General features: G+C 41.4%; 2 protein-coding genes across 6 annotated transcripts in view; one reads left to right on the forward strand and one right to left on the reverse strand.

The window, feature by feature from the left end:
* ALPK2 (alpha kinase 2) overlaps nucleotides 1-27,740 on the forward strand; it is a 77,454-nt gene that overhangs the window by 15,691 nt on the left and 34,023 nt on the right. For both annotated transcript variants that reach the window (XM_030468053.1, XM_030468052.1), the window contains one exon: nucleotides 11,502-11,624. The gene's annotated coding sequence lies outside the window, so the exon portion shown is untranslated. The remainder of the gene's footprint in view (nucleotides 1-11,501; nucleotides 11,625-27,740) is intronic.
* On the reverse strand, nucleotides 561-27,640 carry MALT1 (MALT1 paracaspase). 4 transcript variants are annotated; one of them, XM_030468068.1, is made up of 17 exons: nucleotides 27,433-27,640; nucleotides 25,653-25,819; nucleotides 22,139-22,260; nucleotides 20,885-21,035; nucleotides 20,520-20,698; nucleotides 19,866-19,962; nucleotides 19,118-19,150; nucleotides 18,085-18,111; nucleotides 17,292-17,324; nucleotides 15,362-15,565; nucleotides 9,686-9,863; nucleotides 9,371-9,445; nucleotides 8,243-8,370; nucleotides 7,628-7,777; nucleotides 6,837-6,994; nucleotides 6,610-6,735; nucleotides 561-5,918 (listed from the first exon to the last, which is right to left on the reverse strand). In XM_030468068.1, the coding sequence occupies exons 1-17, from the start codon at nucleotides 27,591-27,593 to the stop codon at nucleotides 5,454-5,456; spliced, it is 2,454 nt and encodes an 817-aa protein (XP_030323928.1). In that variant the 5' UTR covers nucleotides 27,594-27,640; the 3' UTR covers nucleotides 561-5,453. The 4 variants fall into 4 exon arrangements, with proteins under 4 accessions (XP_030323928.1, XP_030323926.1, XP_030323927.1 ...); XM_030468066.1 differs by having other exon boundaries at nucleotides 17,292-17,327; XM_030468067.1 differs by having other exon boundaries at nucleotides 17,292-17,327; nucleotides 19,866-19,958; nucleotides 20,516-20,698.

Raw genomic sequence — 27,740 nt, forward strand, 5'->3', positions numbered from 1 at the left:
CCCAGTTTATTGGTTCAGGGGGTGTTTTAATAGCAGTAACTTTCTCACATGACAGCTGACATAAAAACATGGCATGCAAAGTAAAATTTGCATTCTAGACATGTCTTTCTACATGCCAGAGAATGAATAACCTCCCAAACAGCTGTAAAATTGAATGGAAGCCAAACTCCCCAGAAATTCAGCTGAGGAACTCCAGTCCAAAGCTAGAGGCCAATGGGAGAATCACCAGTGAGTGGAAATGGGTAGATCCACATACATTTCAGAGTTTAATTTATTGCAGATTAGCTAGTGCTGAAGATCTGAGCTGAATATGCTCAAATCAAAAGCAAGGGGCATCTGATTCTCTGATATCATTAAGTAAAGCAGCACAACAGCTGGAAGAGGGTGCCAAAAATGAGGTGCAGATGGGCTTTGACCTCTCTTATCCATCCACCCATCCGTGATCCAAAGTTTAATGAATACACCTACTTCAGTCAAGTGCTTCCTTTACACTAGAAGACCATAAGCCAACAACCTTTTTCAGCTAAAGTTTATATAGGAAAGTCCTATGGAAGCAGGAGTGTTGTAAATGCCCTTTATTGTGAAATTAAATGGTTGAGTTCAATATTAACATTAAACACAAAGCAGACTAGGAAGTCTTGTAACCTCTCATTAACTGCATTAAGAGGAGCCTAGATAAAACCCTCTGTCTCCCAGGGGACTTAGGACAAGGGGTTGCACTGCCAAATTTCCACATGTCCACCAGAAACAGAGGATGCCATACAGACTCTCCAGGGGGAGTCTGGATGTGTTCCAGTGTGCTGGACTCCCAGAGTTACGGATGGAGAAGTACTGTCAAAAAGAACTTGGAAACTCAGAGGATAAGCAGATCACCTAAAGGTGTCCTGGGGCTTTTCCAAAGGTGCTTGCCAAATCCAGGAATGCTCAGGCAGCAGTGACAAACTTGGGTGAACAGATGTGGATTCTGTAAAAGGATTTGAATTAAAAACTATCCACAATGGAAAAGAGGATGAGAGTTCAGTGGTTGTTTGCAATACCCTTCTAATGCTCTACACCTTGTATTACATCTTCCATGCTTCCATGAAGAGAAAATATTGCACTGTGTTAAGGCCCATTTAAAACAATAAAAATCATAGGTATGTGCATGTTTAACTTACTATATTTAAAAAAAAACACAGTATGCAGAATCTAAGAGTAAGCATCCTTAGAATTTATGGATTTAGGTGGTACCAGGAGATTTATCATTTTGGCTCATCAGGTAAAAGCATTCCTGACCTAATTAGCTCTGTGCACTTGAACAAGTATTTAATTATGCAGTTCTGCTGGCATTTTTTCCCTACTGTTTGAGAAAAAGTAGATCCCAGCAAGCAGGCAAGTTCTAGTCTAGCACTTGCCATTTCTGTGCCCTTCCTTGCATGGCAGCAGTTACAGTGGGGAAGCATTCAGTTCCTGTTTCTGCAGGGCTCTGCAGGCTGCCCCAGGCAAAGGCCAGGAGGGGCAGAGGGTGCTGGCAGTGACCCCCAGAGCTCAGCTTCCCCAGGAGAGGTCGGGTGGTGGCAGCTGGCACCGGGCTGGGTTCATCATCTGGGTGCCATCTGGGTGTTGCCATTGTTCCCTGAAGGGCTACAGAAACAGTTTTCTTTCTCTTTTCTTTCATCCAGTTTAATGTGGGTTTCACTGATGTTTATAGCATAGTTCTGCTGGGCTCACAGCTGTCTCATCTGACCCCACCTCTCAATACAGAGAAGCCAAACCACATCCATTGCATGCAGCTAGTGGGTGGTTTGCTCCCGATATCCCTAAGACAGGCCTAAAGCAAAGCCTATAAAACTTTGAGAATCAGCTAATCAGGATCTTACAGTTAACTCTGTACTTGTTTGAAAGATTGCAGTGCTTCTTACAGCCAAGAGAAGTATCACATCTGGTACATTCTGACAGTCTCAAAGCAGTTCTTAAAAACTTCCAGACTGATGCCCAATTGGTCCTGTGAGGCTGGTATTGTGGGCAGCACTGGCAGTCAACAGAAGGGAAAAGAAAGGAGAAGAGCTGACAGACATGAAGAAGACATGATGTGAAGAGAGAATAATTCTGGGACCACTTTAGATACATATAGTACTGAAAACCATCACATTAAGGGTAGAATTAATCTGTGGCTTGATCCGAGCTGTCTCGGGCCTGCAGAAACTGGTAGGTCTCCAGGCTGCCTGATGGTAATCAAGAGGAAAGAGGTGCCTTCCTCCACAGGAGAACTTGTGCTGTCTTACCTGGCATGCCCAACATACATCCTCTTACAGATGTCAGAAGTAAAGCTGCCTCACCTTTAGAGAGGTGAAATAAACCCTGGAGACCATGCTAAGCCAGAAGAGAGCCCAGGAAACACCTGGGAATAGTTGGACCTTGTGTGTAGTGAAGCCACTTGCACAACAGGCTGAAGTCTTTTCATGCTGAATGCAATAGACTTGGAAAAATGAAAGCAGGGTGCTGGCAAATGCCTGCAATGTTTCTGCCTGAAGAAGGGCTGGGGAAGTCCTGTCCCTTCCTCCTACATCCAGTGCAGATGCAGGTGCCAGGGCTGGTTGCTGTGCTAACACCACCCACGTGCATCCTGGGCTCATGCTCACTGTGCACGCCCATAAAAAAGGATGGGAGACAGAATTTTTTCCTGATAGCTCTTAAAATAAGCCTGGTATGACTAAACTGGAACACTGGTAACCTTAGAAAATAAGTAACTGCTTCATTTCCACAACATGGAGGTGTTCTTACTTAATTCCTACTGCCATTACTAAAAGGGTAATGAGTAATCAAAGGGTAAACCCAACAAAAAACCCCAACCAAAATTCCCAACCCCTTCTCTCATACCCTAAACCTATTTCCAGCTCATAGCAAACAACTTGGACCTCAAAATGCCACACTTTAGTGAGCAGATCTTACTGTTTGCATTAAAACTCTGTGCAAGGCAGGAGTAAACCTGAGATGCATTGTAGTTAGTCAGGAGCATTTGTCAAGGGAAACAGGGCCCTGAAGCTTAATGCACATGAGAGCTGCCAAAGCTACTAATTGGCTGACAGAGAATGAGGAAAAATAGTTGATGCATGAACAAAAGCAACAACTAGAAATAGCAAAACCAGCCCTGAAATCTCTTAGTGAAGAGCTAGGTAGTGCAGATGGCTTTCTGCAGCCACAGATAGATAAGGGATGCTAAAGATAAGTTGTGTTAGGGAAAAGGTAGCTTGCAGAGCTTTGTGTAGATATAGAAGGCAAATTCTGAGCCTGAGCTTATTTGCATCACCTTAATGCACTTCTTCCAAACCTAGTCAACATCCCAAACCGAGTAACATGTAAGTAACTTAGCCTAGCAGGTATTTCAAGCAAAAAATAAATTCTGTACCCAAACAATTGCACTTCAGGAAAACAAAAGCCCAAGGCTTCAGTCCAGAAAGGGCATCCACCACAAACCAAAGAGAGCTTTAACAAATGCCTAGGTTTAGTCATGTGTTTTAATCCCACTGATTTCACTGGGATTTAAATGTTGTCTTAATTTATGCATGTTGAACTTTTAAAATGCTTTACTGGATATGGGCCAAAGGAAACGGGTGCCTCTTGCAGCTTGTGCTTAAGAACCAGAATATTTCACAACACCAACAATTAAAACAGTTAAAGCAGTTCCTAAAGGCAGGGATACAGTAAGAAAACCCTTTTCACAGTTCTGTTTTTAAGTAGAGCTCAGAATGAGTTTTCCTCCCCAGAACCTGCTGCCACAGGCAGAGCTGCCAGGCACTTGGCATAGGTCCCTCTCCAGTTCTGTGATGTTCTCCTCACCATGTTTGAATACATTTACAGATGAAGCATACCTAAGTATGAATCCTCAAAGGTTGCTCAGTTCCTATGTGGGCTGGCAGAGCCTGAGGGCTGAATCTGAGGAGGAATTGTGAGATGTTGGAGCTGTTTGGCTGGGGGAACTCTGCAGCTCCTTCACATCATGCCAGGAGAGATAGGCTCTCACACCAGGGCTGCTGCTGCAGAAGCCATGAAGGAGCCTGCCAGCAGACAAGCAGAACCAGTCACTGACTTCTCCTGCCCTTCTCTGGACAACCTTTAAGGCTTAATAATTGGCTTCTTTCTCTATCCACATTTCTCAAGGAAACTACCCAAATATTACTGACACTCATTTGGTACCTTTGTGAGGCAGTGGAGAAAGATCAGGTAGGGTTAGGCACCACTACAGATGGGGTGCCTGTGCCTCCACCAGCAAGATCCTGGGGTTCAGAGGCTGAAGGCCCTGGGGAGATGGAACTTCATCTCTGAGGCCCAAGCAAACACATACACATGGGGCTACACACCAAGTGTCAGGTTGTGACATGAAGCAAGTGTCTCACTTGATGTCACTTTATCCTTTCTAAGCTTGTGTGTGCTGGAACCTTTATCTTAAGATTTCCAGTGTTAGGGTAGACTTTTAGCTTTTTTACTTCAGTGAGTATATGTCAATTTGGTTTGGAAAACAACTGAGTAGGTCTGTTTTAGTTTTTTTTTTGTTTTCTTAAATGATCACAGAAAAGCAATGGCTGGTGTCCAGGAACACCATTGCTGTGCTTCAGCCTGAAGAACCCCAAAGTTTTTACTAACTATACAATATTCTTATTGCTACAAACAGGCTCTTTTCCCTCACATTCCATGTAGTGTTCTTCCAGAACATTAAGATCACCTTTCCAGAAGTCAGATCAACAAAAATCCCAAGTGTGTTACAGAGAAGAGTTACCTTAACAATCCACCACAGTATGAATCTGTGGCTTTACTCCCTCTGACAACTTGGAATTCAGTTTTTTTTGTTTTTTTGTTTTTTTTTTTAAAGAAGATGATAAAAAACCTGATGATGTTAGTTCACTAGCTTAGTTCAGGTCTTGTTTGTCCTTACACAGCTCTTCATTCACCTGTCAGCTGCTGCCTGGCATTGGACATCTGACCACAAAAACCTCTCTGAAAACAGAATGTATCTAGAACATACATTTACAGTAAATCTTATAACTCCAGCAGGTCCTGGAGAAGCAGCTGGGAAGATTCAAGGCTTTACTATGACAAGAGAAACTCTGACACCAGTGCCAGGCTTTTTTGCATTCATCCCCTACCAGAGGTAGGCAGCTTATCCCAGAAATGCATGTCTGCCTGTTTGTTAGCTGCCAGAGAATGGAATAGAGAACTCTGACCCATTCAGGTTTTTCCCTGTATCAAACATCAAATAGAGTAAAAAAAACCCCAAACAATCATGTCTTTTTCATTCCTAAATCTGTCACTCCAGTTTTGTCTCTCTGGATGTGAAAAACTCTGCTCATAACCGTAGCAGCTCTAGACTCCCCAGTCCCTTTGTCCTGAAGCCCCCAAACTGCAGGTGATGGGTGAGCAGTGTGGAAGGTCCCTGCCCAAAGCTGGTACTCCCTTCTGTTCTGAGCACACCATGGCTACTGCTGTGAAGAGACTCTGAGGCTCTCAGAGAGAAGGAATTCCAGCTCAACAGTATCATCAGTCGTCTCTACTGGTACGTTGCTCTCTTCCACAGGGGCTGAGTAATTCTGTAGTTCATGTTCTGAAGCCAGCACCCTCGAAGCCCCATTGCAAGAACCTGTCTCTGTTTGTCTGGTGCTGTCTGAACAGGCATGGTTTCGATGGTAAAGGCCTGGACAGGAATTTGGTTGGCAATGACTAGGGACATAGTATTTAGTTACCACTGGACTCGATGCTATTTGATTCTGAAAAGGATTATTAGCCATGAAACTGGTCTGGAGACAGTTACTGGTTTTGAATCCATGATGAAGGCCTAATTTAGCAATAAGGGGTTTCCCAACGTTAACTTCCTTTCTTTCATCCATTGTATCTTCTATTCCTGGATACTCATAGTGCAAGCAAACAGTGAAGATCAAGTGTTCCTGCAAAAGAGGAAAGAGGAGGAGGGAAAAAAACATTAAGAAAAGTTACACTTCCTCCCCATGTAAACAGTATAGGAAACACTTAAGGAGACTTTTCAGGAACTAAAGCCATACATTAGGAAAGACTTGTTTACTGAGGACCTCTTTTGGTTAACACTTGCTCACCTGATAGTCTTTATTTCTAGAACAACTTATATTAGAACAGCTGCCAAAGCATGGAAGAAGAGATAGCAAGTAATGTCCAGCAGATATTCATGACATCATGATACAGACATAAATTTAATGCTACATTATGCTGAAGTGAGAATCTTTCAAAAACTGCATGCCCAAGAGCACAGGAGATGTGTAACACTTTCATCTCCTAATGAGCTCTGCTTCAGGTCATACTCTTATTGTACTGTAGGGCACAGGAACATCATCATAGTGAGGAAAAGAAGATTTTCACAAAAATAATCATCTCGTCAAATTTGGTAGGGGCCTAGAAAACAAAGTACCATAACAGTATCAGGACTGCAAAATGATTCCCTGGCTTTTATTTTTCTGGTAAAGTCACTAAATTGTGCTATTAGCCATTTTTTCCCTCCAGAGAATGTGTTACTTACTATGCTGACAATACACAGCTACTTCAACAGAACTGCAAAGCAACATGACTAATCTAAAAACAAACTTCTGAGGAATAATGTATATTAACCCTTAGTTTTTGCAGTGAAGTTAGCCTGGTGTAGAGGCAGTGTTTGGGAAGGTCCTTTGATACTAAGTAGCTTCCAGTTTCCTCAGGAGTTCCTTTATTGGCCTCTTTAGGATCCACATCCAGGTCCTGTTGCAAGAAAGAAATAAGAAAAAAGCAGTGTTTCTTTTTATCAGGTCAGCATTTTGTTCTTCTTAAAAGGAAAGAAGACAGTGGTTGGAAGCACTTACGAGTGGGAAGTCTGTAACATAGGCTCTGCAAACCACTATCTCGGGTGGCTGCTTCACTACCCGCATGTAGATGATCATCACGTTGGAAAACTCGGCTGCAAACCCCAGCTGAATCTGGACACCACATCTGAATTCAAGATACATACTTTCTGGAAGTTCTGCAAATAAGTAACACCTCATTACATTCTAAACCTCTGTAATTTCCATTTCTTAAGTTTTGTTTTTAAGTTATAAAGTCTAAAGATATCGATGTTTTCTTCCTGCCCTCCCTCTACCTATCACTCACAGATCTACACGGGAGTGAAACAGGTTAGAAGGAACATCAGCACCTGCCAGTGTCACAGGGTGCCTAGCAGGCACTGCCTGAGCTGGCTCAGCTCCTGCTTTGCAGGTCTACTTCCAATCCCTGTGCAACCAGCAAGGCAGCAGCTCCTGTCACTGGGATGGAGCTTACATCTACCTGTCTTTAATCACACCAGTAAGGTTAATAGGGTCTATATCCAATGTACAGGAGGCACAGTTAAAGCACTATAAGAACCTTTGAATCTGACAGAATAAGGCTCAGGAGGAATTCTGCATGTCACCTTGTATATTATGCTCTAACATAGAGGTAAACTCAACACAGAAATTTCCAAGACCTGAACATATTAATGGAAATCCAGCTATGAACTTGACTTACTTCCATTCACATCCAATATCACAACCCACAGCCCAGAGATTACTAAGGAAGTACAGCCTCTTGTTCTTCCCATCGTGCCAGCAGGATCATCTAAAGATAGATTATACCATACCATGAGCTTTGGCCCACTGTAGGTTCCGTGCCAGAGACTCTGCAGAAGACAGAGTTTGTTGAATGGGATCAGTTAATGCCCTTTTCTCAGACAAACTGCTGCGGATCTCCAAAGCTTGCTTGCCTTTGGTAAGGTGACACTTGCCCATATCTGAAAAAAAAAAAAAGCATACAGTTTCTCTTAAAATCTGCTTAAATCTTAAAATCTTAAATCTTAAAATCTTAAAAACTGAAGTAAGTACATCACTGCAGTGCTGTCTGGTTGCTATGGTTATGCCCGAGTCTGCACTTCCATAAAAACTTGCTGTTTCAGAAGTATTCATTCAGTATTCATTCAGCTATTCAGAAATTAAGGCTAAACCAGCATGCCAGATGCCTGCAGAGGACCCGGGGGCTTTGCATGTGTGCTGGTCAACATGCTCACGTATTCTGCACTACTAAGGAAGCTCCAAACCCTTTATAATATCATACTCTTTGTTAATGTCCTGCCCAGCAGCACCTGCTTCTGGATAAATGCTGCTAATTTAACAAAATGCAGCAAGAAAGAGCTTCAAGTGGTGCAAAATGTTCCCCATGATCACATTTAAGCGTGTTAGTGCAGTAAGTTGGAATTCACCTTCTGCAACCTCATCCAGCAGTACAGTAATCTTCTTGTCTTCTAACAAACGGTCCTTCAAGAACTTAATGAAGATTCCATTGGCCAACCCCAACTGCTGAATTTCAAAGGCTTCTGCTCCTTGGCACCTATCAGATCACCAATATCAGACAAGTAAAAAACACTGTAACGTCTGCATGGTGAAGATCACCTTGAAGAAAAAAGGAGTAAAAATACGTTGGGAACAGGGGAAAGAAACCCTACAATTCGAGAACCATGTTGTGTCCATGGCCAACCTGCTTCTCATGTTCATTTGTAAGCAACTCATCCTGGGAAGGTTTCACTTTCGGTCAAGGCACAGACACAGCTGATGTCAAACTGTTTATATGTGGAGCTCAGATTTCTCAAATAAGATTTCTTTAAGGTTCTTGACTACTTCTGTTCTACAGCATTTGCACTTGACTTGATGGGGAGAGGCTGTTTAGCTTTCTAAGTAACCTCTTCAAACAGTTTCAGTTTCAGTTGTATTCTTGACACCTAGAGTAACAAACACAGGGGCCAAGGGATATGCTACCCCTCCAATAATTCATTCATCTATATTTCTAACATATTTTTTCTAGAAATTTAAGTGGTATTAACAGAGGAGACACATGATTGAAAAGGGCACAGTGTGGGGATAGTTCATCAACTGCCCCACAGTACCTGACCTTCTCTACAAGCTCACAGTGCAGCAGGTACCATTAGAAACACACAGGACCTAACTCCCCTTCCCCATCAGCTCAAAGAAATGCAATATTATGTGTCTGGGGGTAAAATTTGCTTTTTTCTTCCCTGCTTTTTTTACATCTTCACTAAATGATACTTGGAGGAGTACAGCACTACTACAAGTAATCATTAGAGACAGATCAGGACCACTGTCCAGCAGTTTCTGGTTTGCTGAATGCAGTTCCCTCTCTGGCGTTACCCTGTACACAGCGAGACTGTGGAATGATTCAAAGAATGAAGTAAAAAATATGAGGATGTGGATAAAAATTAGTGGTCCTTCAACACCACAGTTTGCATCTTTCTGTAAACAATTATCTATACAACTTCAGTGGTCACTTCTGGCTTCAAAACCTGTATGGTACAGCAGGAGAAAAATTTCCTTACGTTGCATATCCAAAAACAATGTTGGCCGTAACCTTCAGAGCATCTAAGATAAGAATTGTGTCATCGTATTCATTTCTGCAATAAATGAAAACACAGAAAAGTAAAACAATAATTTGAGTACTAATAATGGTAACAAACTCTATATATTTGTTCATTTTTAAAACAGGCTGTTTAACTTGTTGCTGCACTCAATACTCTCAGTTTCACAGCTGGTTCCCCAAACTGTTATCCCCTCTCCCCTGTATCAGGAAGCAAAAACCCCTCTTTCAGACATTTATTGCTAGTTGTCACTATTCAGGAATGATGAGACTGTACCTTTTCCGACACATATCCAGTAGGAATACGTTAAGTCCTGTCTCTTTTTCCTGCATTAGTTTGAGGATGTTCTGCACACACAGACAGTTTGCAGACCGGTAGGGATTTGGAGCATCAATAGGAACCATGAAGCTGTTTCCATAGTTTTCGTAGCCATGGCCAGCATAGTATAACAAGCCTGAGAGTTCAAAATACATGTGACTGAAAACGTATTGCACCATTTCTATACATTTTAGCATGGTCATAAACTTTATGCAGTATGTCCACACTACATATTCATGGGAGATGAAGATAATTCAAGCTACTCCAAGCCATTTTTTTAAAATATCAACAGGCCTTTGTCAATACATGAAGGAAGGGAAGGTGGGGAGGGGAGAACAACTTTAACTTCACATTAAGCAGACACAAAAAATTATTAAAAAAAATAAATTACTCATGCAACAGAATCAGTTAGATATTTGCTTCAAACACACGAAGTGAAACATTCTTAAAAATGCTTTATGACCCCTAGCATGTTATGTATGATGTGTAACTTGCAGATACATGCCAGCTGTAAAACATCACCACACATGCAGTTACAAAGCTCCAAGTAGCAGTGAGTCACTGTAGATTTTTTAGATAAAAAAATCCACAACACTGAACAGTTTGGAAGGAGTTTTTGGTTTTAATGAGAGATGCTTTCATCTTCGAAAGCTGTCCTCTAATTTTTTATTTATTTTTTTTTACTTACCTTAATCACTGGCAACTATTAAAAGTACTTTAACTAGGAAAAAAAAACAGAGAAAAATCTTGCTTACACTGTGAGAGCACTTTGCAGGTTGTAAGTTTTAATACTTCCTCTGCATAGTCAGTTTCTCCATTTGGCTTTCTTGTTTTGTTTTGTTTTTATTTTTTTTGTTTTTTGGGGGATAGTAAATACTTTTACATTTAGAGGAAAAAAAATATTCCCTGATTGTGTTTGGCTGGACATTCCCATTTCTGAACAACTAGTTTTTAGTAGATTGCATCTACATCTCTTTACAGTTACAGACTCATGACTGTTGCAGGTCTACCAAACAAATTCTTTGCATGCTTACCTAGACATAAAAGATTGCCCTTCCTCACATGTCAGTATGTAACAACCTGCAAGACTTTAAAATCTTCAATACAACATGGAATAGCTTTGTATAAGGAAAAGCTGCCATGGAACTAAAAAAGCATTTCTTAACCCTGAGGAAGGGAACTACAGTTTAGGACTTACATTTTACTTCTGTGAATAAAAATGTCAGATTTTAAATTTATATCAATTTGCAATAAAATTAGGTGATCTTAGCATTAACAACCATCACTGCCATAAAATACAGTTACCACAAGCTTGTATGATTAAATGGAATTTTCCCACTGTTTATTCCCAGTATTGATTATGATTATATGTGGCAAGTTACCTCTTCTAAAAATAATTTTTATCTACACAAAGCAGTCTAAGGATCAGATCTCCAAACAGTATGTAGTACTGCAGCTGAATGTAAGTCAGAGATATCACAATTTCTGCTAACTGCAGATATGGTCCTCTTATGTCTTCATTCTTACTAAAAATGGCTGCCAAATGTGTGTCACTACAAAACTTGTATATTCAGAGTGAACAGTTACACCTTGCCCTAACCCCCTAAACTGATCTTCATTGAAGGCAGCTGGTGCAGGCAGGTATTGCTGGCTGCTTTTACCTGCTCACTGAATTTACCTACAACAAATGAAAACTCTGCTCTCACTCAGCCCTGCTCTTTCTGACACAACTAGAGCCCTCCAAACTAAGCCTTCACTTCTCTTTTACTTACAGGCTCTCAAGTCATTAACAACTATTCCAAGACCTTGCAAAGGGCTCCATTCAATCACCCGTGCTCCGTGGCTTTTTATGGGAAACAGGCAGAGCCAGGACAAGCAGCCAGCAAGGGCATACAAGGTAAGCTCCAGATGCAAGGTGTCACACAAAGAGCCTGGTGGTTATTTATCTGCCAGAGTCTTGGAAAATGGCAACAGCTTGATTCAATCAAAAGTTAGATTTCTAAGGGCACAAAATTTAAAATCTATGATTAAAAACCTAAACAAATAAAGGTACTACTTGGGCTATTTATAGGATTCCAATGGTTACCTGAGACCAGGTATTTTGAAGAGTTAAAAGCTAAGTTGTGTCAAGTGCATGACTCCACGTCAGGTCCTAATGTTAAAGGAAACTCTTAATATTTATTTCCACACAATTCGGATCTGTACCTAAATCACATTTACATATTCATATATATATATATATATATATATATATATATATATATATATATATCTGTGTGTGCCTGCTAGAAAAGTAATTGGAGTGACTGAAGGAAAGCAGGATTTATCCAAGTATTTCCTCAATGAATAGAAATATCTCAGAAATAACAACTACATTTCTTCATGTCCTTGAGCAGATGATGGTGCTAAGCTTATATGATGAGTACCTGCAACAGTTAACACGATGAGCTCAAGATCAGAAATAAATCTCTGCATACCCAGAGTAAGCAGAGCAAACATTCAGAGGGCCTCACCAGACACTTCAACACAACAATTTTAAGTAGGCTCAAGTTCCTCATAGACGTCAGCATTTAAGTGATATCTCTGTGTGTCTCTCTCTCACTTTCTCTCTTTTTCATTTTTTAAAGAAAGCAGCCTAACTATTTTTAGCCTTTAAAAGATATGGGTCTATGCTGTTACCTTTTGGCAGTTGGGTGGAATACAGTATTAATGGCACCCTACATTTAGAACAACACAAACTAAGACATTAGAGCAGACAATCATCATGACTCTGTTTACTACTTCTGTTGTTAATGAACAGTTTCTGAAATGCCACTTTCCTGGCAGCAAGCAGGTATTACACAATGCCACAATTGGCATCATGAATATGTGTAACAAGGAATAAACAGAAATAGCCACCATGTCTCTTCTATTTGGAGCTGTGCCCACTGAAACCACAGTAAATCATTATCTATTTGTGTACTGACAGCATTTTCTATGTGTTTTAAGTCATTCATAGCCACTCTTCAGCAAGAAGAAAGTGACCATTTAAATCAAAGTAGTTATGGCCAGACACGAGTGAAAGAAAGCTCTGCTTACCTTCAGAAATATCAACTTGCTGGAAAAACAGAACTGCAAAAATTGCATTATAAGAGCCTTTATAGGGTGCTGGAGAGAAACTGATTGAAGTCTTTCATTACTTTATTTTCTAAATTCATGTCAACAATTATAGAAAAAGATTGAGAAGGTGCAAGAATCATAAAGCTCACTCAAAAGGGGAAGTGCATCTATTTCCCAGGGAACAAAAAAAAAGGAAACTCCTATCATAAAGTCTATTAGACTTTACTGCCATAATTAGTCTTAATGTCGTGCAAGTTTTGGCTCTGACATAAATGCCCAAATGTCAGATCAGCCAGTTCTGTGCAGACAGAGCATCAGGTAACACACCATTAAAAATGTCATGCTAAGAAATAATCTGACCCTGTGTTCTAAAAAAGAATCAAATAATGTTCTCCTGGGTAAGCATTACTATTGGAGTTCTGCAATTTAAATAGAACAATGAGCAGAACCTTTTGGTCTCTGCTCTAAATAATTTCTGCAGTCTTTTATGCAATCTTAGCTTCTAAAAAAAAAAAAAAAAGACTAAAATAATGTCAGTCAGCAGCAAAATCCTCAAAGCCCACAGCAGAACTTTTCTTTCACTCCAAGCCACATCATTCTAGGCCTTTTCTGTGCAAGACATGAAGGTGTTTGCTCTGTGCATTAACTCCACCATGCCCTTCTCTAGCTACCACAGCCACCAATTCTGCTTTGTCCCTCAAGATCAAGTTTATGCAAGACAAGGCATCTCAATATATCAGTAATTGTCTAAGAATCAACATGTATCAGCAGCAGCAATGATGAGTCAGTCATTATCCCAGCAGAAGGCACCTCCTCTGCAGTATCTGGAGGAGAGCTTAGAATTATTAATATTCTATTACAAGTATCTCAAAAATAGATGCGTCACTCAAAAAATTTGGTTAAGAAAGGGAAATGAGGTAAACACACACCTTTTAGCTTGCATACTTTGCTTAATTTGTGCACTATAACTTAAACTAATACTGATGAGATGATGCAGTACAATTATTAAAGTGATGCTGTCATTTAGAGGTGAGAGCCTTGGGTTTTTTGGGTGTTATTTTACATCTGAAGAGTTTAAGAAAAAGGTAAAAAATAAAACAAGGGCTGCTGCCTCAGAGACACACAGAAATAATACATTTAGAACTCTATTCAGATCTTCCACAGAGCTGTGAAACAACAGCTGTACCCAAGTTCTGCCCAAGTGGAAACTTAGGGTTCAGCTCAGTGAAAAGTCCTTTATTATTACTGACAACTGCACAAAGTCAGAACTTGAAGTCGAAGCTCGCCAGTTTCTCAGTTAACACCTTGCCTTATGCAAGGTATATTCAGCAAAGGATACTGTGAATTCTTTTTTACTTTTACTTCTTTGAAGTACATAGGCAGAACTGTATTTTTGTTTCTGCAGAACTTGCTTTCACTGCCTGTCAAAAACATTATGAAAAACTCTGTGCTTGCCAGGACAGTATCACAATAACTAGAAGGAACTTGCAATTCAACACAGGGATTTCTACTTAACCTGAAAACTTGGCAAAAAAGATTGCATCCAATCTGTTGAGTGTTGTGCCTTAAAGCACCATGTTTTTCTCTTGTTTCTGTACTGCATGTTTTACTTGGTAACACCATCTTCCTGAGGGATAGGCTTTGCTACCATGTCCCACTCTCCCTCCTGCCCCAACACACCTGGCAGCAGAGTGCAGGTCACTGCAGCCCTGGTTCTGAGATCGGCACCGAGCTGGCGAGGGGGGGCTGAGGGAGCACAGCAGCCCCTCAGGGCTGAAATCCATAAGGAAAGAGCATTCTGCAGACAGCCAGCAAAAAGACAGAGGGTGAACAGAGGGGTCCCAATAGCAAGCCCACAATATATTCCATGCTGTGCCTGGGGCTGTTTCCCACCTCCCCACAGCAGTGCAGCAAAGGGACTGCCCAGCCCCTGCATGGCATCAGTGTGCCAGCACAGGAAGAGAGAAGGGGAATGGAACAGAAATTAATGAAGAACAGATTGAAGAGGTCACCTAAAGGCAGCAAGAACTGCTGCCCAGCACTTCACATAGTCTTGTATGCTGCAGTTACACAGTTTTCAACTACTCTGCTATGAGCTGGTTTCCATAATGCACTCCTATGGGTGTCTGAGCAGACTGTTCTTGCTGTTGCTTAAAAGACTACCACAAACCAGAACTAATGACTTTGTAGGGCAAATGTGCACCTTCTGTGGAACATGTGGTCAAATATGCTATGCAGATGCAGCAGCTTTCAGCAAACACATCAGTATAAACAAACAAAAAGTAGCTCTAGGTATAGTTAAAGAAAAAAATTCAGACTTTCATCTGTTCTAAGCTTAAAAAACCCAGTATTTTTTAACCAAAGTCAAAGGATATGCTAGTGGGTGTTTTTAACTTAATTGCTCCATTCTACATACACTGTCTACCAGGAAGCTTGTTTTGCCATTACACCTAGTGAGCTGGAAGAAACAAACATCAGATGTTTCTGTGCATCACTAAATCAACCTACTTCAGAAGGGACAGCACATGCTCTTACCATAGACACCTTTGTCCAGGAGAAGCAAAAATTCATCCACTGCATTTCGCATCTCGGACTCAGTGAGATCCAGCAAAGAAACAACTTTGAAATCCAGCTGTCTTAGCAAATTGGTCAATTCATAGACATCTACCATGGGAGCCTTGAGTTGGGGGTGATTCCAGTAGCTCATATTTCCTATCAGCAGAGCTACCTTGTCTGTGGCTGCAAAGACATAGGAAACACAACCACAGCACATTTAGGCATTCCATGGGTTCAGCACCTTTAATTTCTTCCCCAGTGATACCAGTATTCACTTTCACTTTAGGCACAATATTTTGTACGATTTTAAGTCATCCTTCATCAACAATACAGCTCGACTCTCTTCTCATATGAAGAGAATCATTTGAGCATGGTCTCACAGTTATCATACCTGAACTGTGATGCACCTTAGACCAGATAATCTGTCAAGAAGTGAATCATTAAGGCTATATCTCATTTCTTTGATTTTTCTGAAAGTACACATTAATTATTGAATTCCTGCAAGCAAGAAGAAATTTAATAAAACTGAAAACTCTAATGGCAACTTGCCAAAACTATGGCCTGTATACTTTACCCAAACCAGCAAATTTTCATACGCTTCTTAAAAATCCCAAAAAACCCCTTCCACATCTCATCTCTCTAAAAACCCATTCAGATGGGTTTCTTTTTCATGTTGCTCTGGTTATAAAAAAATATACAGAGACTTGAGAAATTCACAGAACTTGGAGGAAGTCAGCTGGTATTTTCATAGCTTGAGATATGCTCGTGTTGATTTTCATGAAGTCCTAAGTAATTCTGTCATAAGTAAAGAAATCAGTAATGAAAGGGGAAAGAAGTCACATTGACAGAAATCCTTTAGAGACTACTAGTCTGATTTTTGTCCCAAAACAGCACGCTAAGTTACAGAAAGGCACATATTCAAAGCAAGGTACTTCCTCCCTGGTCTGTAACTTCTCCTCTCCAACAGAAATTACAGTTCCACTGCTCTGGTGGCAAATGGGATCATGTGAATGCCCCAAACCAGTTTCAGAGTCAGTACAGAGCCAGAGCCAGAAGAGAAGCTTTGCCTGCAGCCTTGGTGTCTAACATCCCACCTCCACCCAACAAGATGTTTTCCATGTTCTTGCAGCTGGAAAACCTCCAAGGTCTTGAGCAGTGTAAACTATTTTAAACAGCAGAGACTGAGTGACAGTGGCATACTGTCATGGAAAAGCACTTTTGAAAGTACAAGCTTTCTAATTAATTCAGAAAAGATGAACTGGGGAGCATTTACACTCCCTCTCACATTGACAAACCCTGAAAGAGCAGTAAAATTTTGACAGAGGCCATCAGCCTGGTTTAGCATCAGTGAGACAACACGCCTGACCAGCTGAGTCTACCATACAAATTTAAGAATTCAATTTACAAAAACCCAGCAACTACTCTTTGTAATGCACATATGGCACACACCTGTCTTGAGGAGCTTCAGCTCAGGACCATAGCATGCACACACAGCACACAGGAAGAGCTGAGCTTGCAGGGACAGCATTACCTTTGACTAATTCTTTTTGTCACACGTCATCCTAATGCCATCATCTCCAACTGCCAAGGATTCAAAGTAAGGGACTAACACATTGGCTAAGGTTGGGGACAGAGGAATTTGAAACACTAAACTGAAACAGATGAGAAGTTGTAGATGCTCCACCAAGTCACTAAAAATACTGCTGCCCTCACCACAGTTTACTACTGAAAGGGCATGCAAGCATTGTAGAGAGCTATAACAATACACAGAAGTCTCCTTCCTTGTAGCTACTTACATGCACTGCAGTTACTTCACTAGCAGTGGCAGAAGAAGCAGTATTCAGAAGAAGCAAGATCTATTTCCTAGATATGAAATACATATGTTTATTACAGCTACAAACCTACTTACCAACAGGTCTGTGGCTTGACTGTTCTTGTAGATCTGCTTGAAACATTAAAAGAGGAGATGGTCAGTAACTGCAGTCATAGTTGCCAATGTCAGAAAATGAACTGCCTGGCCCTGAGTAACAAATAAGGGATGTGCCAAAGTGGTACACTTGGGATAACGTGTTACACACCATGACAGTACCGCTTCAGTGACTTCAGTCTTGGCAAAAGTAAACGTATCTTTGATGTCCTCCCCAGGAAATTACATGACCTTTGTGATGTGAGAGTTTGAGAACACTGTATCAGGGATATACCCCTGTGGAGCACTGCTCCAGACCTATGTTTCTAGAATAAACACAACAGGCTTCAAATCACATTAGCTCACCCCAACATGAATTTAAGGAACACGGCAATTCACTGTATCATGGGTGACACACAGACACCTTGTGTCTTTTTCAGCTTAATCATTTGGAAAAGCAGCAGCATCCTAAAACCTAAGAGTCCAAAGAAGCCACAGACAGGAAAGCAAAATGTAATTCCTTCTGTATTTGTGCTAAGTATACATGCAGTATAAAAAACCAGCTTTCCGTGATTTTTGCAAAGATAGCAGCCCTGTGATTCCCTATATTCTTCTAGATTATATGTTGGAACCAGGAAGCTGTGCTGCTCTTAACATGACATCTGCCCCTACTGAATCCCCAGTTATAAATACATCCAAATAATGTAAACCAGAAGTTGCTACCCAGCTAGGCTTCAGTGATTTGGATCATAAGATGAAGATGTGAAATTAAAGTTTTTCAAAACTTATCACTTACCTGGGTTTTGAAGATCTCTTAGTTCTTCTGTGAAGAAATACACCAATAAAATCATAGTTTAAACAAGAAGCAAAAAATATATTTCTTTATTAATAAAAATATACTTAAGTGCCATGCCAATATTCATAGAAGGCAAACAGTAGAAAACAAGCTACCTTCCCAAAATACTTTTGGGCTTGCATTTCTGTAAATGTAACCTTTCATATATTTATTCTGCATGCAGAGGAGATAAATCCTACATCAATATTCTAATCTGTGGTTGACACAGCATTAGAATATAGTAGATCTCAAAGAAACACAAACTATGCCTCAATCCCACAGGCATGCAAGTAGCTTCAATGAATAAAGAACAAGATGTCAGAATCACCCATTAGAGAAACAGATGTTTGAAGGACTGACTGCTGAGAAAGCAACATCCTGAGCAAGAAGTCCTACTTTGCCAAGCCATGTGCGTCCAGAAAGACTTCAGAGACAGCTTTCAAACACTGTAAACTACCACAGGTTTCACCTGTTCTGACAACAATGGAAACCATGGGAAAGAAAAATCCTCTACAAGACACTTCTTCCTCACCATTGCAGCAATGCAAAGAACAGAAATTCTCCTAATGAGGTTGCTGGAAACACCTCTTGCAGGCACAAAGCCAACAGTAAAACCATCTCTGACCAGCTCTCTGAGGTCACCCGGGTTCCTAAACATCTTCAGCTTCTCTTGCAAGGATGTTGCCTCCTCTGCACAGCCAAAGAAATCTCAAGATCTTTACATTTCACTAAAAACTAAGCACAGGATACAAAACCAGTGCAAAAAATCAAGCAACTCTGAATACTTGGTAGCTTGGGTTTTCTTCTGTGTTCACCACAGCATGGTATCAAGGCAAAATAGAGACCAGCACATGCAGAAGGAACACTGCATCACAAGTCAGTGTTTTCAGACTGAAGCTCTTAACCCACATGCACTTCAGCCACACACTCAACAATCCCGTCACCCTTGTCATTAGATTTTAAATAATGTTTCACAACTGAAGATTTACTTTACCTTCTGTGCACTCCACTGCCATAGCTTTCCTTCCTTGTGTTTTAAGGGGGGGGGGAAAATTGGAAGACAATTGCTCTCAGTTATGAGAGTTAGCACACAAAGTGGAACACACAGGTCACCTCCAAGCTTCTCTGCAACCTGACTCATTTTACAGCAGTATAAACCAGCATTGACCCCACCACTGTCTAGTAGTTGTTACTAAAACTCTAGACTAGAATATTTCTTAGGATAGGAAAGAACTTTTCATATGAATTATGCAACAGTATTCCCAGATAGATCTGGAAGCTACGCAAACAGATCTTTTCCTCTTTAGTTTACTGCAAATAAATGTGCACACACTAAACCATGTAACATTCATTTATTGTGCTTGCTATGAATAATCTCACATGTCCTGATTGCTGAAGGACTCAGTGTAACAAAGTCTGTCAAACTGACAAGGGCTAAACTATTTTTTACTTGTCAAAAAACAAAGAAATGAGATTGCAAACTGCTGACAAACCACATACTGCTTGCAACACCAAAAAGTGGTAGCATTTCTGTGCTGGTTACCATAAAAGTCCAGGGCACTTTATAACTGATAAAGTTCTAAAATTGCTGCAAGCAAGCACAGCTATTTTTAACAGTGGATAAACTAAAAATACAGAAAGCATGTGCTCAGCTTAGCACTGAAAGCTTCAAAACCAAATTCTAATGATAGGGCAGAAATTGATCAATCAGATGAGCTGTATTAAACAGAAAAACTCCTTACCTATAACAACTTCTATCTTCTTGCTGTCTTGACTTTCCTGATCATTGAACACATGACACCAATATGTCCCTTGATGTTCCACATCCACATAAGCTACCTGTGCAAGCATCATCACTGTCATCCCACCAGAATACCTGAAGCAGTTTCATTTAAGCCCACATGCAACAAAGTGCAAAAACTAAAAGCCAAGACTAAACAAATCCAAAAGCTGCTGACACCCTCATTGCTGAGTAAGCTGGACAGTAAATGTTTTCTAGAAACTCTTTCAAGAATTCCAGAAATAATACAAATCCACCTCACAGGCTTGAGATGCCATAAGCACGGAATGCAACAGCTTGTACAAATCAGAGTGCTTTGCAGGAGAAAGGGAGGCTTTTCCTCTAACTGACACTTCATCTGTCTTATGTCAATATGTCAAAAATGCACTACAGCCTTACATCCCATGGTTACCAGCTGAAACAGGTAAAAAATTAAAATCATGCACCTGAGAGACTCAGAGCAGTATGGGCAAGTGAGTAACAGAACAGGAAAACAACTCACAGTGAGCACTTCACGAGAGGTTATCAAGGCTGTGAAGAAGTTATTTTCTTCAAGGAAGCTTTATGTGATAACTCAAAGGTGGTCCCCCAGGGCTGGCACTCTTCAGTGACTTACCATGTAGACATTTTTGCTCCCATTTGCCAAGGGCAGTCCATTTCTGAACCACTGGTAATTAGGAATTGGGTTTCCAACAGCTCCACATTCTAGTACCAAAGCGTCCCCCACGGTCAAGTTTTTTGGCTGAGGCTGAATACAAATGTGCAACTTGTTTTCAGACAAATTAATTGGGCTCCCTTTAAAAAAAAAAAAAAAAAGAAAAAAAGAGTACACTAAAAATGAGTAGCAATGTCTTTCCAGCTCTTCAGTTGAAAAGTAAAGTTAAAAGGTCTCTAACACCTGTGCAGGAGAGCAACATGGACTCAAGTTCCTCTAGGAAGTGTGAAGACAGAATTTCTTAAGTCAGTGTTCTTGCCACTCACCATGAGATGTACTCTGGAGATCACAAACCTCAAGCTGTGCCCACCGACTGAACACAAAGGAAGAGTCGCTGTTCACTCGACAGATGTAAAAGCCAGAGTCATTTACACTCACTGGATTCAAAACCAGCTCTGGAGAATTACCATGGGGAAGCTGAAATACAAGTGAACAAAGAAATATTTCAATTGCATTCCTCTAAAGCAGGATCAAACACTGGAATTCTTATGTCAATGTCCATAACACCATCCTCCACTCCTTTACTTACTTGAAACTGTTGGATGATGAATTTGTGTTCTGCATATTTAGTAGCTCAGAGACAAGCTTTCTTCCAAGAATAATTCATATACCTCTATTTAAGACATTTCTGAGCTTTTAAACCATTTAAACCAGTTTAAAAACTCTTCTTGAAATTAATAATTTTTACCTTTCTCCACAAATAGCTCCAAATAATTTCTTAAGCACTGCTCCTACCAGCATGTGTTACATTCAGCTCTGATCTTCAGACACATTAGAGTAGGATCAGGAAACTGTGATATTATTTCACACACACAAAAAATATTTACTACATCCATATTTTAACTGTAACAAGAAGGAAATCACTGTAGTCATATTTTTATGTCATGTTTTGGATGATCTAGATAAGCTTTTAGAAAGGAGTAGAAAGTGAGAAAGAAAGTTTTTAAAATTTCAGTCCCAACAGCAATTTAAAATACCATAAACTTATTGATTTTTTAAAATAGTACTTGCAACAAAATAACATTAAGAAAAGATTGCATTCACCTTGTAGAGGGATAATCAGGGTCAGAAATATGGGTGTAAATGCTGCTGTTGAAATTGCAGAGGTAACAGCTCACATGCACTCCAGTGTTTTGCTGAGGAGCTGGCAGCAGCACTGAGTTCAGGCTTTCATTCCTAGGAAACCAGATCCAGCTGTCCCAGACCAACAGCAGCTGGCCTTTATTCCATTGTGGCACTTCTTCAGCACTAAACCTCTTGGTAGGATGAGAGACAACTAAACTAAGTTTCCTTACAGTCACAATCAAGGATGAATTGGTCTGAGTGTAAGGAACCACCTTATTCTTTTACCACCTTCACAGGGTCGTTACGCAGCATTTCCTAAACTTTTATTTTGTCAGTGTATAAGGCAATCTTCTCTCGTTGTAAGTAAGAGTAATGGTCTTAAAAAAAAAATATCCCAAATCATTACGTATTACTTTCACCATTTGAAAAAAATTAAGTTCTGTATCACCCATTACCTCTTTTTCCTGCTTGAACCACTGGTAATGCACAAATGGGTGTCCTGTTGCCCAACAACACAGCTTGACAACCTGACCAGAGAGCACGGCTTGAGAATCTGGCTGTACAACAATCTTTATACCTTTAAAAAAGAATTTACACATAGGAAAATTTATACGTTTAAATTTGCATTTAAATTGTCCTTTGAGCAAAGAAAGCTTCTGTGATTAAATATACCTGAAAACAATTTGTACTGTGTATACATGCAGTTCCTTTTAGTTAAATCACTTTAAGACATTCAAGATTTTTTTCCATTACACAAAGTTCAGTCTGTAATTGATCATTACTCTACAAAATTTATCAAAGATTTAAAATAGATTATTCAGATATTTTAATTTTAGGTTACTTCAATCCCTCTTACTCTCTACTGACTAAAGCAATACTTCTTCCAATGGCATCACAGATCCCTTCTGGGAAAGGTATGCCCAGTTTTAAGGGCTTGCTGACCTCCAACAATTTGAGCTGTTAATCTTCAGATTAAGATTAAGTACAGCATGAGGGGTGTAAAACTTGTTTAACTACAAACAGGCCTTTTTCTACTCTTGTGCAAGCTTGTTAGCTAAAACATTGGTTTTAGTTTTATGCCTTTGACTCCTGTAGAACACAGGGCTGTGGTTTTCTTTTGCCAGTATTCAAGGTAAAGTTTTCCACTTCAAATTTTAGCTGGCAGGAAATAGCATGACACCAGTCATGCGAGAGTCTGACACCGGGCTGATATGATCCAGTTGTTTTCTTAACCTAGACTGTTCCAGAGATCTTGTTACAGCATGACTCCAGACACTGATCTGGTATAACCAAGGTCATCAGAAGAGAAGGAGAGAGGGGAAAAAAAAAAAGTCAACTGCAGAAGAGAAAGCTTAACCTCACATTGCTGTCATAAAATATATGAACTGATGACCAAAGTGTTCAGCAACTCTGACCTGAAGTGCCATAAAAAATATTAAGTTTAAAGCATTATTTGCTATGGATGGTAAAATAAATTTAACAAAGCCAGTGGACCACAAGCAATACTACACATTAATGACTGATTGCTACAGAAGTAGTGTTGTGGGCACTACACAGCCCCCCACCCCCAGTGGGTTAGGGGGAGAGGGGAAGGAAGAATAAAGCCCAAGAAAGCTTGGAGGTCAAAATAAACCAAACAAACATAAATAACAGTAATTGTCTAATAAGTTAAAAAAATTAACTCAAATGACTTAATGAACAGGTTAAGAAAAAACAAGTGATGCCGAGGCAACCAAACTCTTACCACCTCTTGTGGGTGGAGCAATGCCCAACTAGCTCCCAAGGAGATGGCTAAGACCAACAAAGCTCCCTCCTTTCCTTTCTACTGCTGAGCATGATGTCATATGGCATGGAATATCTCTTTGATTAGTCGGGGTCACCTGCCTGGTACAGTGTCACTTCACTGTTTCAGTACTCACAGAAATGAAATAATCAGGTACAGACTAATTTTTTTTTTTCTAGAGCGAGTCTTATTTCCCTGGTTTGGGTGAAAGCACTTCCTTCCTTACAGTTTAATGAAAACATACTGCAAAAGCTTCAAGTGTAGGCTGGTGCAGAAGCAGTATTCCAGATTACTGGGGGAATAATCTTACAGTGAAGAGTAATCCAGGAGCTGTGTGAAGAAATAGCTGCAAAGAGATTGCAAATATCCCAGTGCAAGACTCAAGATTGTAATTAGCTCCAACCATTCTTAATACATTCTGCCAAGAGTTTTTTTTCTGTCTGCTTTTTTCAGCCCCATCATTTATTTAATGGCTTAGCTGCACATCAACACAGAATGTTTGAGGGAAAAAACCATAACAATGTGATCAGCTGTCTGAGCAAAACCCCGTGTGGTCAACAGACTGAATCAGATTATATAACATCTGGAAATCCCATCTTTGTCTAGCAGGGAAGTAGCATGTATCAACTTCCTCCACACACAATCTCACTCTCAAATAGTTTATCACACAGGCAGCTACTCCAAAGTAGCTACAGGACTTGAAAATTCCCTTTCTTTCTCTAAAATAATTGCACTCTATACCCCAGTGCTGACAATGGCTACCTCAGTCCCTCATCTGACACTTTCTTTGATGTTTTTCATAGTTAAGAGTGTGTTAAATACAGTTTTTGAGCACCATAACCACCTAACATTAACCAAGACAAACAGGAATTATTTCAGTTTAAAGAACAGAAATATTAAGACAAACTTGCTCTTTCCAAAGACCTTTTTTAAAAAATCCTTTCTGATTAAAAGATTAGTATTTTGAACTTCTTGGAAGTAATGCAAGCAAGTTCTAAGAAATCTGATTCATAATTTATTCACAGTTTTCTTTATTTGCCTGCAATTCATTCAGCACTGTACAACTACTTCCTGCAAGCATCAGTGAATTTAATGATTCAAGAAGAAAACCTTCTGGCTTAGTTTTCTGAATTATTACAAAGATACACAAATACTTCTTTGAGTTCCCACAGAAAAAACAAAGCTGGCATTTTACCTTTGAGGAAGGCAAATTGACATTTATGGTTACCAGCTCTGAAACATACATTTCAAATTAAGTACTCCTTAACTATAATCCAACTGTTACGTTCTCAGCTCACCCAACTGGCAAATATTTTCAGTCATTTCTGGAAACTCAGCCTCAGTTACTCACACTCAGACCGAAGTGCCTAAATTGCTGCAGTTTTCAGTACTCCCTCAGTAAGCAATGGTTCTCAGCCCGTGACTGTTTTTCTCACACTGTCCATGGGATAGGACAGCTACCAGTATGGAAAGGTGCTTGCTAGTCTCATTTCCACTCCCTGCTCTGAAAAGAAGCTTTTGCAGCTTCCTAGCAAGCTGAGTTTCACCACATCCTGCAGGAGGAGGACATAAAGAAGGGCCCTGGGTTTGTCCTGCAGCAAGAAGCACTCGTTCTTACCTGTGCATCCCCGTGCATTGCCCCACTTCTAGGCTTTCTGTAAAGAAGCAAGCTGAATGTGTTAGCAGGAATTAATCTAGCTCTACACCAAGTCAGTCTGTTTCTCTGTCCAATCAGCAAGCTGGACCGGATCCAACATGCACCAGAACTGACACTAATGGGACCCTTCCCTTTCAATTAGGGTAAGCTATGAAATGCAGTGAACAAAACCAGTACCCCGAGCAGATGGCTGGCAACACGAGTGGTCTTTTTAGCTCAAGCATTTCACTTGTGTAAGGCTCTCCCAAAGGCATCCCTTGACACAGCAGCCAAGCCAGCAGAGGCAATGACAGCACCTGCAGTATCTGTGCAGCCCAGCCCAAGCCTACAATACTACATTAAGTCTGCTTATCTACTTGGCTAACATTTCATCTCAAAGTTACAAGCACCAATTACTATGCTCATCATATGAATAACAACTGCTAGAATCCGACCACTAAAGATCTTCCTACTTCGTGCAGAAACCAAGTACTTCAGTGTTTCCAGAATAAAACACACCACTGTGGTGAAAGCATGAACCAGAACTGACCTGAATAGCTGAGACACTGGAGAGCCTCTGTATGCTCCAGGGCTTGTAGGAACTCCACAAGCTCCACCACAGTGCAGCCTCGATCTCCCAGCAACTTCAGGAGACTCCAGCTGGGACTTCCTTCTGGCTCCAACACTTTGAGGGAACACTGTTCCAAATCCAGAGGGCTACAAAATCAGTAAGAGAAAGTCATGGCATATACTTATTACTAGTTTTCTCAGAAAGGAGAAAGCTTAAAAAAAGAGAGATAGGAAATTCCTAGCAGATTTGGACATATTTGCAGTATTTCCTTCTAGTTCAAGGAGTTCAGAGGTTACATAGTGACACCTCTACAGAGAGTGGTACTAGTGAGCTGCATGCTACAAAATCAGACATTCCTGCACCTAACAATTCTGACCAAATCCATTACAAGATCTTCTAATTTTCACTTTTTAAAGTGTCAGGAGAGAAACAAATACAGCACCTTTCATTTTCATGTGCCTCATTCAGAAGCAGTAAGGAATATGTCACAGTCTAACTTGAAAGGCCAGGAAGACTTTGATTTTTAGAGCAGTTGTTAAAAACAAGTGACTGCTGCAGCTTAACTGATACACACACCTACAGCAACACTGCAGTTGACTGCTCCAATAAATTCAGCCCCAAGTATAAATACATAAAGTTTTGCATTTTGATGTTAAGTCTTCATGCACTTAACCCCAACCCATCACAGCAGATTAAAATAACACAGATAATGAGGAAATGATACAGTTATGGTAAAGGAATGCAAGTTTATGTATTTCCACTGAAAGGATTCATCAGTATCTCTTTCATTAAATGGCAGGGCCACGCAAAGTTGAAGATGTTTTTGCTTGTCCTGTAGACTTCCCAAGTATTTTACTGGATAATACAGAAATACAAACACAGCAACAGGCCCTACAGAGGGGTCACATTGTAGTCCTCAGGTTCTAGCTCCCTATATTAATAAATTCACTAATAACAGAGAAAGGACACATCTTCATAAGGTATACCCAGTGCTGCACTTGGAATGTTTGTGTTTTTTTTTTAATCTACTACCCTCCAAACAAGAACCTGAAACCCCACAGGAAGTAAAACAATGAGGAAACGATCTAGAGAATGTGACTCAGGTGGAAAGAGTTGAAGAAAATAAATGTTTTCACCCGAATGTAGACAAGAGGAGCCTTGGGGAGCAACCTAACAGCACCCACGTTCTCTGCCCAGAGCCAGCAGCCGGCAGCACCCCCGTTGGGGCAGGTCAGGGGAGGTGCGAGGGGATGGATACTTCCCAAAGCAGAAAACCCCAGGACCTGCATCCCGTTACTTTTTCCCAGGAAACCCTCAGGTTGGACTGCGCAAACACCTAGAGATGGGCTCCGTGTCCTCACGGGGTTCGCGGAGGGGGATGCTCCGTTCCCGTCCCCAGAGGCGATGCAGGCTGTCGGGGGACAGCACCGTGAGGACTCCGGCTCAGGGAGAAGCAGCAGCAAACCAAGCATTCGGCCGCAGTCCGCCCCGGCACAGGCCGGTAACGTGTCTGCCGAGCGGAGCCGCGCCCGCCGCTGCCCGCAGCTCCTCGGCCCCACGGGCACGGCTCGGGGGCTGCCAGCAGCGGGTGCGCTGGGGCGCGGCCTCCGGGAATGCCCCGGGAGGGACCCGGCGCCGTCGCGTCCCCAACCTCGACCCCGACCCTCAACCCTCGACCCCGAGGGAGCACCAGACACCCCGTCCCTCCGGAGGTGGTCCCTCCGCCCGCCCCCGGCCCGCTCCCGCAGGCAGCCCTCACCTCAGCCGCAGCCTGCCGCGGCTCACCGCTCGCTGCGCCAGGTCCCGCCAGCCCTTGCCGGGCGCTGCCCGGTCCAGCAGCTCGCTGAGTCTCCGGAGCAGCGGCTCGGCGAGGCGGCTGAGGGGCAGGGACCCCGGCGTGCTCCGCACCGGCTCCGACATCGCCCCGGCTCTCGCCGGCGCAGCTGCTGCCAGGCACGGGCCGCCCGGGGCGGTGCTCCCCCCCGGAAGGACGCGCCGAGCGCAGCCGCACCGTGCAGCATGGCTGGGCTGACAGCGGCATGGGGCGGCTGAGTGCAGCATGGGCCG

This window comes from Calypte anna, chromosome Z (genome assembly GCF_003957555.1).
Source record: "Calypte anna isolate BGI_N300 chromosome Z, bCalAnn1_v1.p, whole genome shotgun sequence".
Taxonomy (NCBI): domain Eukaryota; kingdom Metazoa; phylum Chordata; class Aves; order Apodiformes; family Trochilidae; genus Calypte; species Calypte anna.

Bases quoted from the DNA above. Each gene is read 5' to 3' on its own strand.
- MALT1 (XM_030468066.1), bottom strand. From the start codon at position 27,593: ATGTCGGAGCCGGTGCGGAGCACGCCGGGGTCCCTGCCCCTCAGCCGC. The intron at 20,699-20,884 runs GTGAGTGGCAAG...TTTTTTTTAAAG, and splicing joins TCTCCAGAGTACATCTCATG to GGAGCCCAATTAATTTGTCT. The intron at 5,919-6,609 runs GTTAATATACAT...CCTCTTTTGCAG, and splicing joins CTTCACTGCAAAAACTAAGG to GAACACTTGATCTTCACTGT.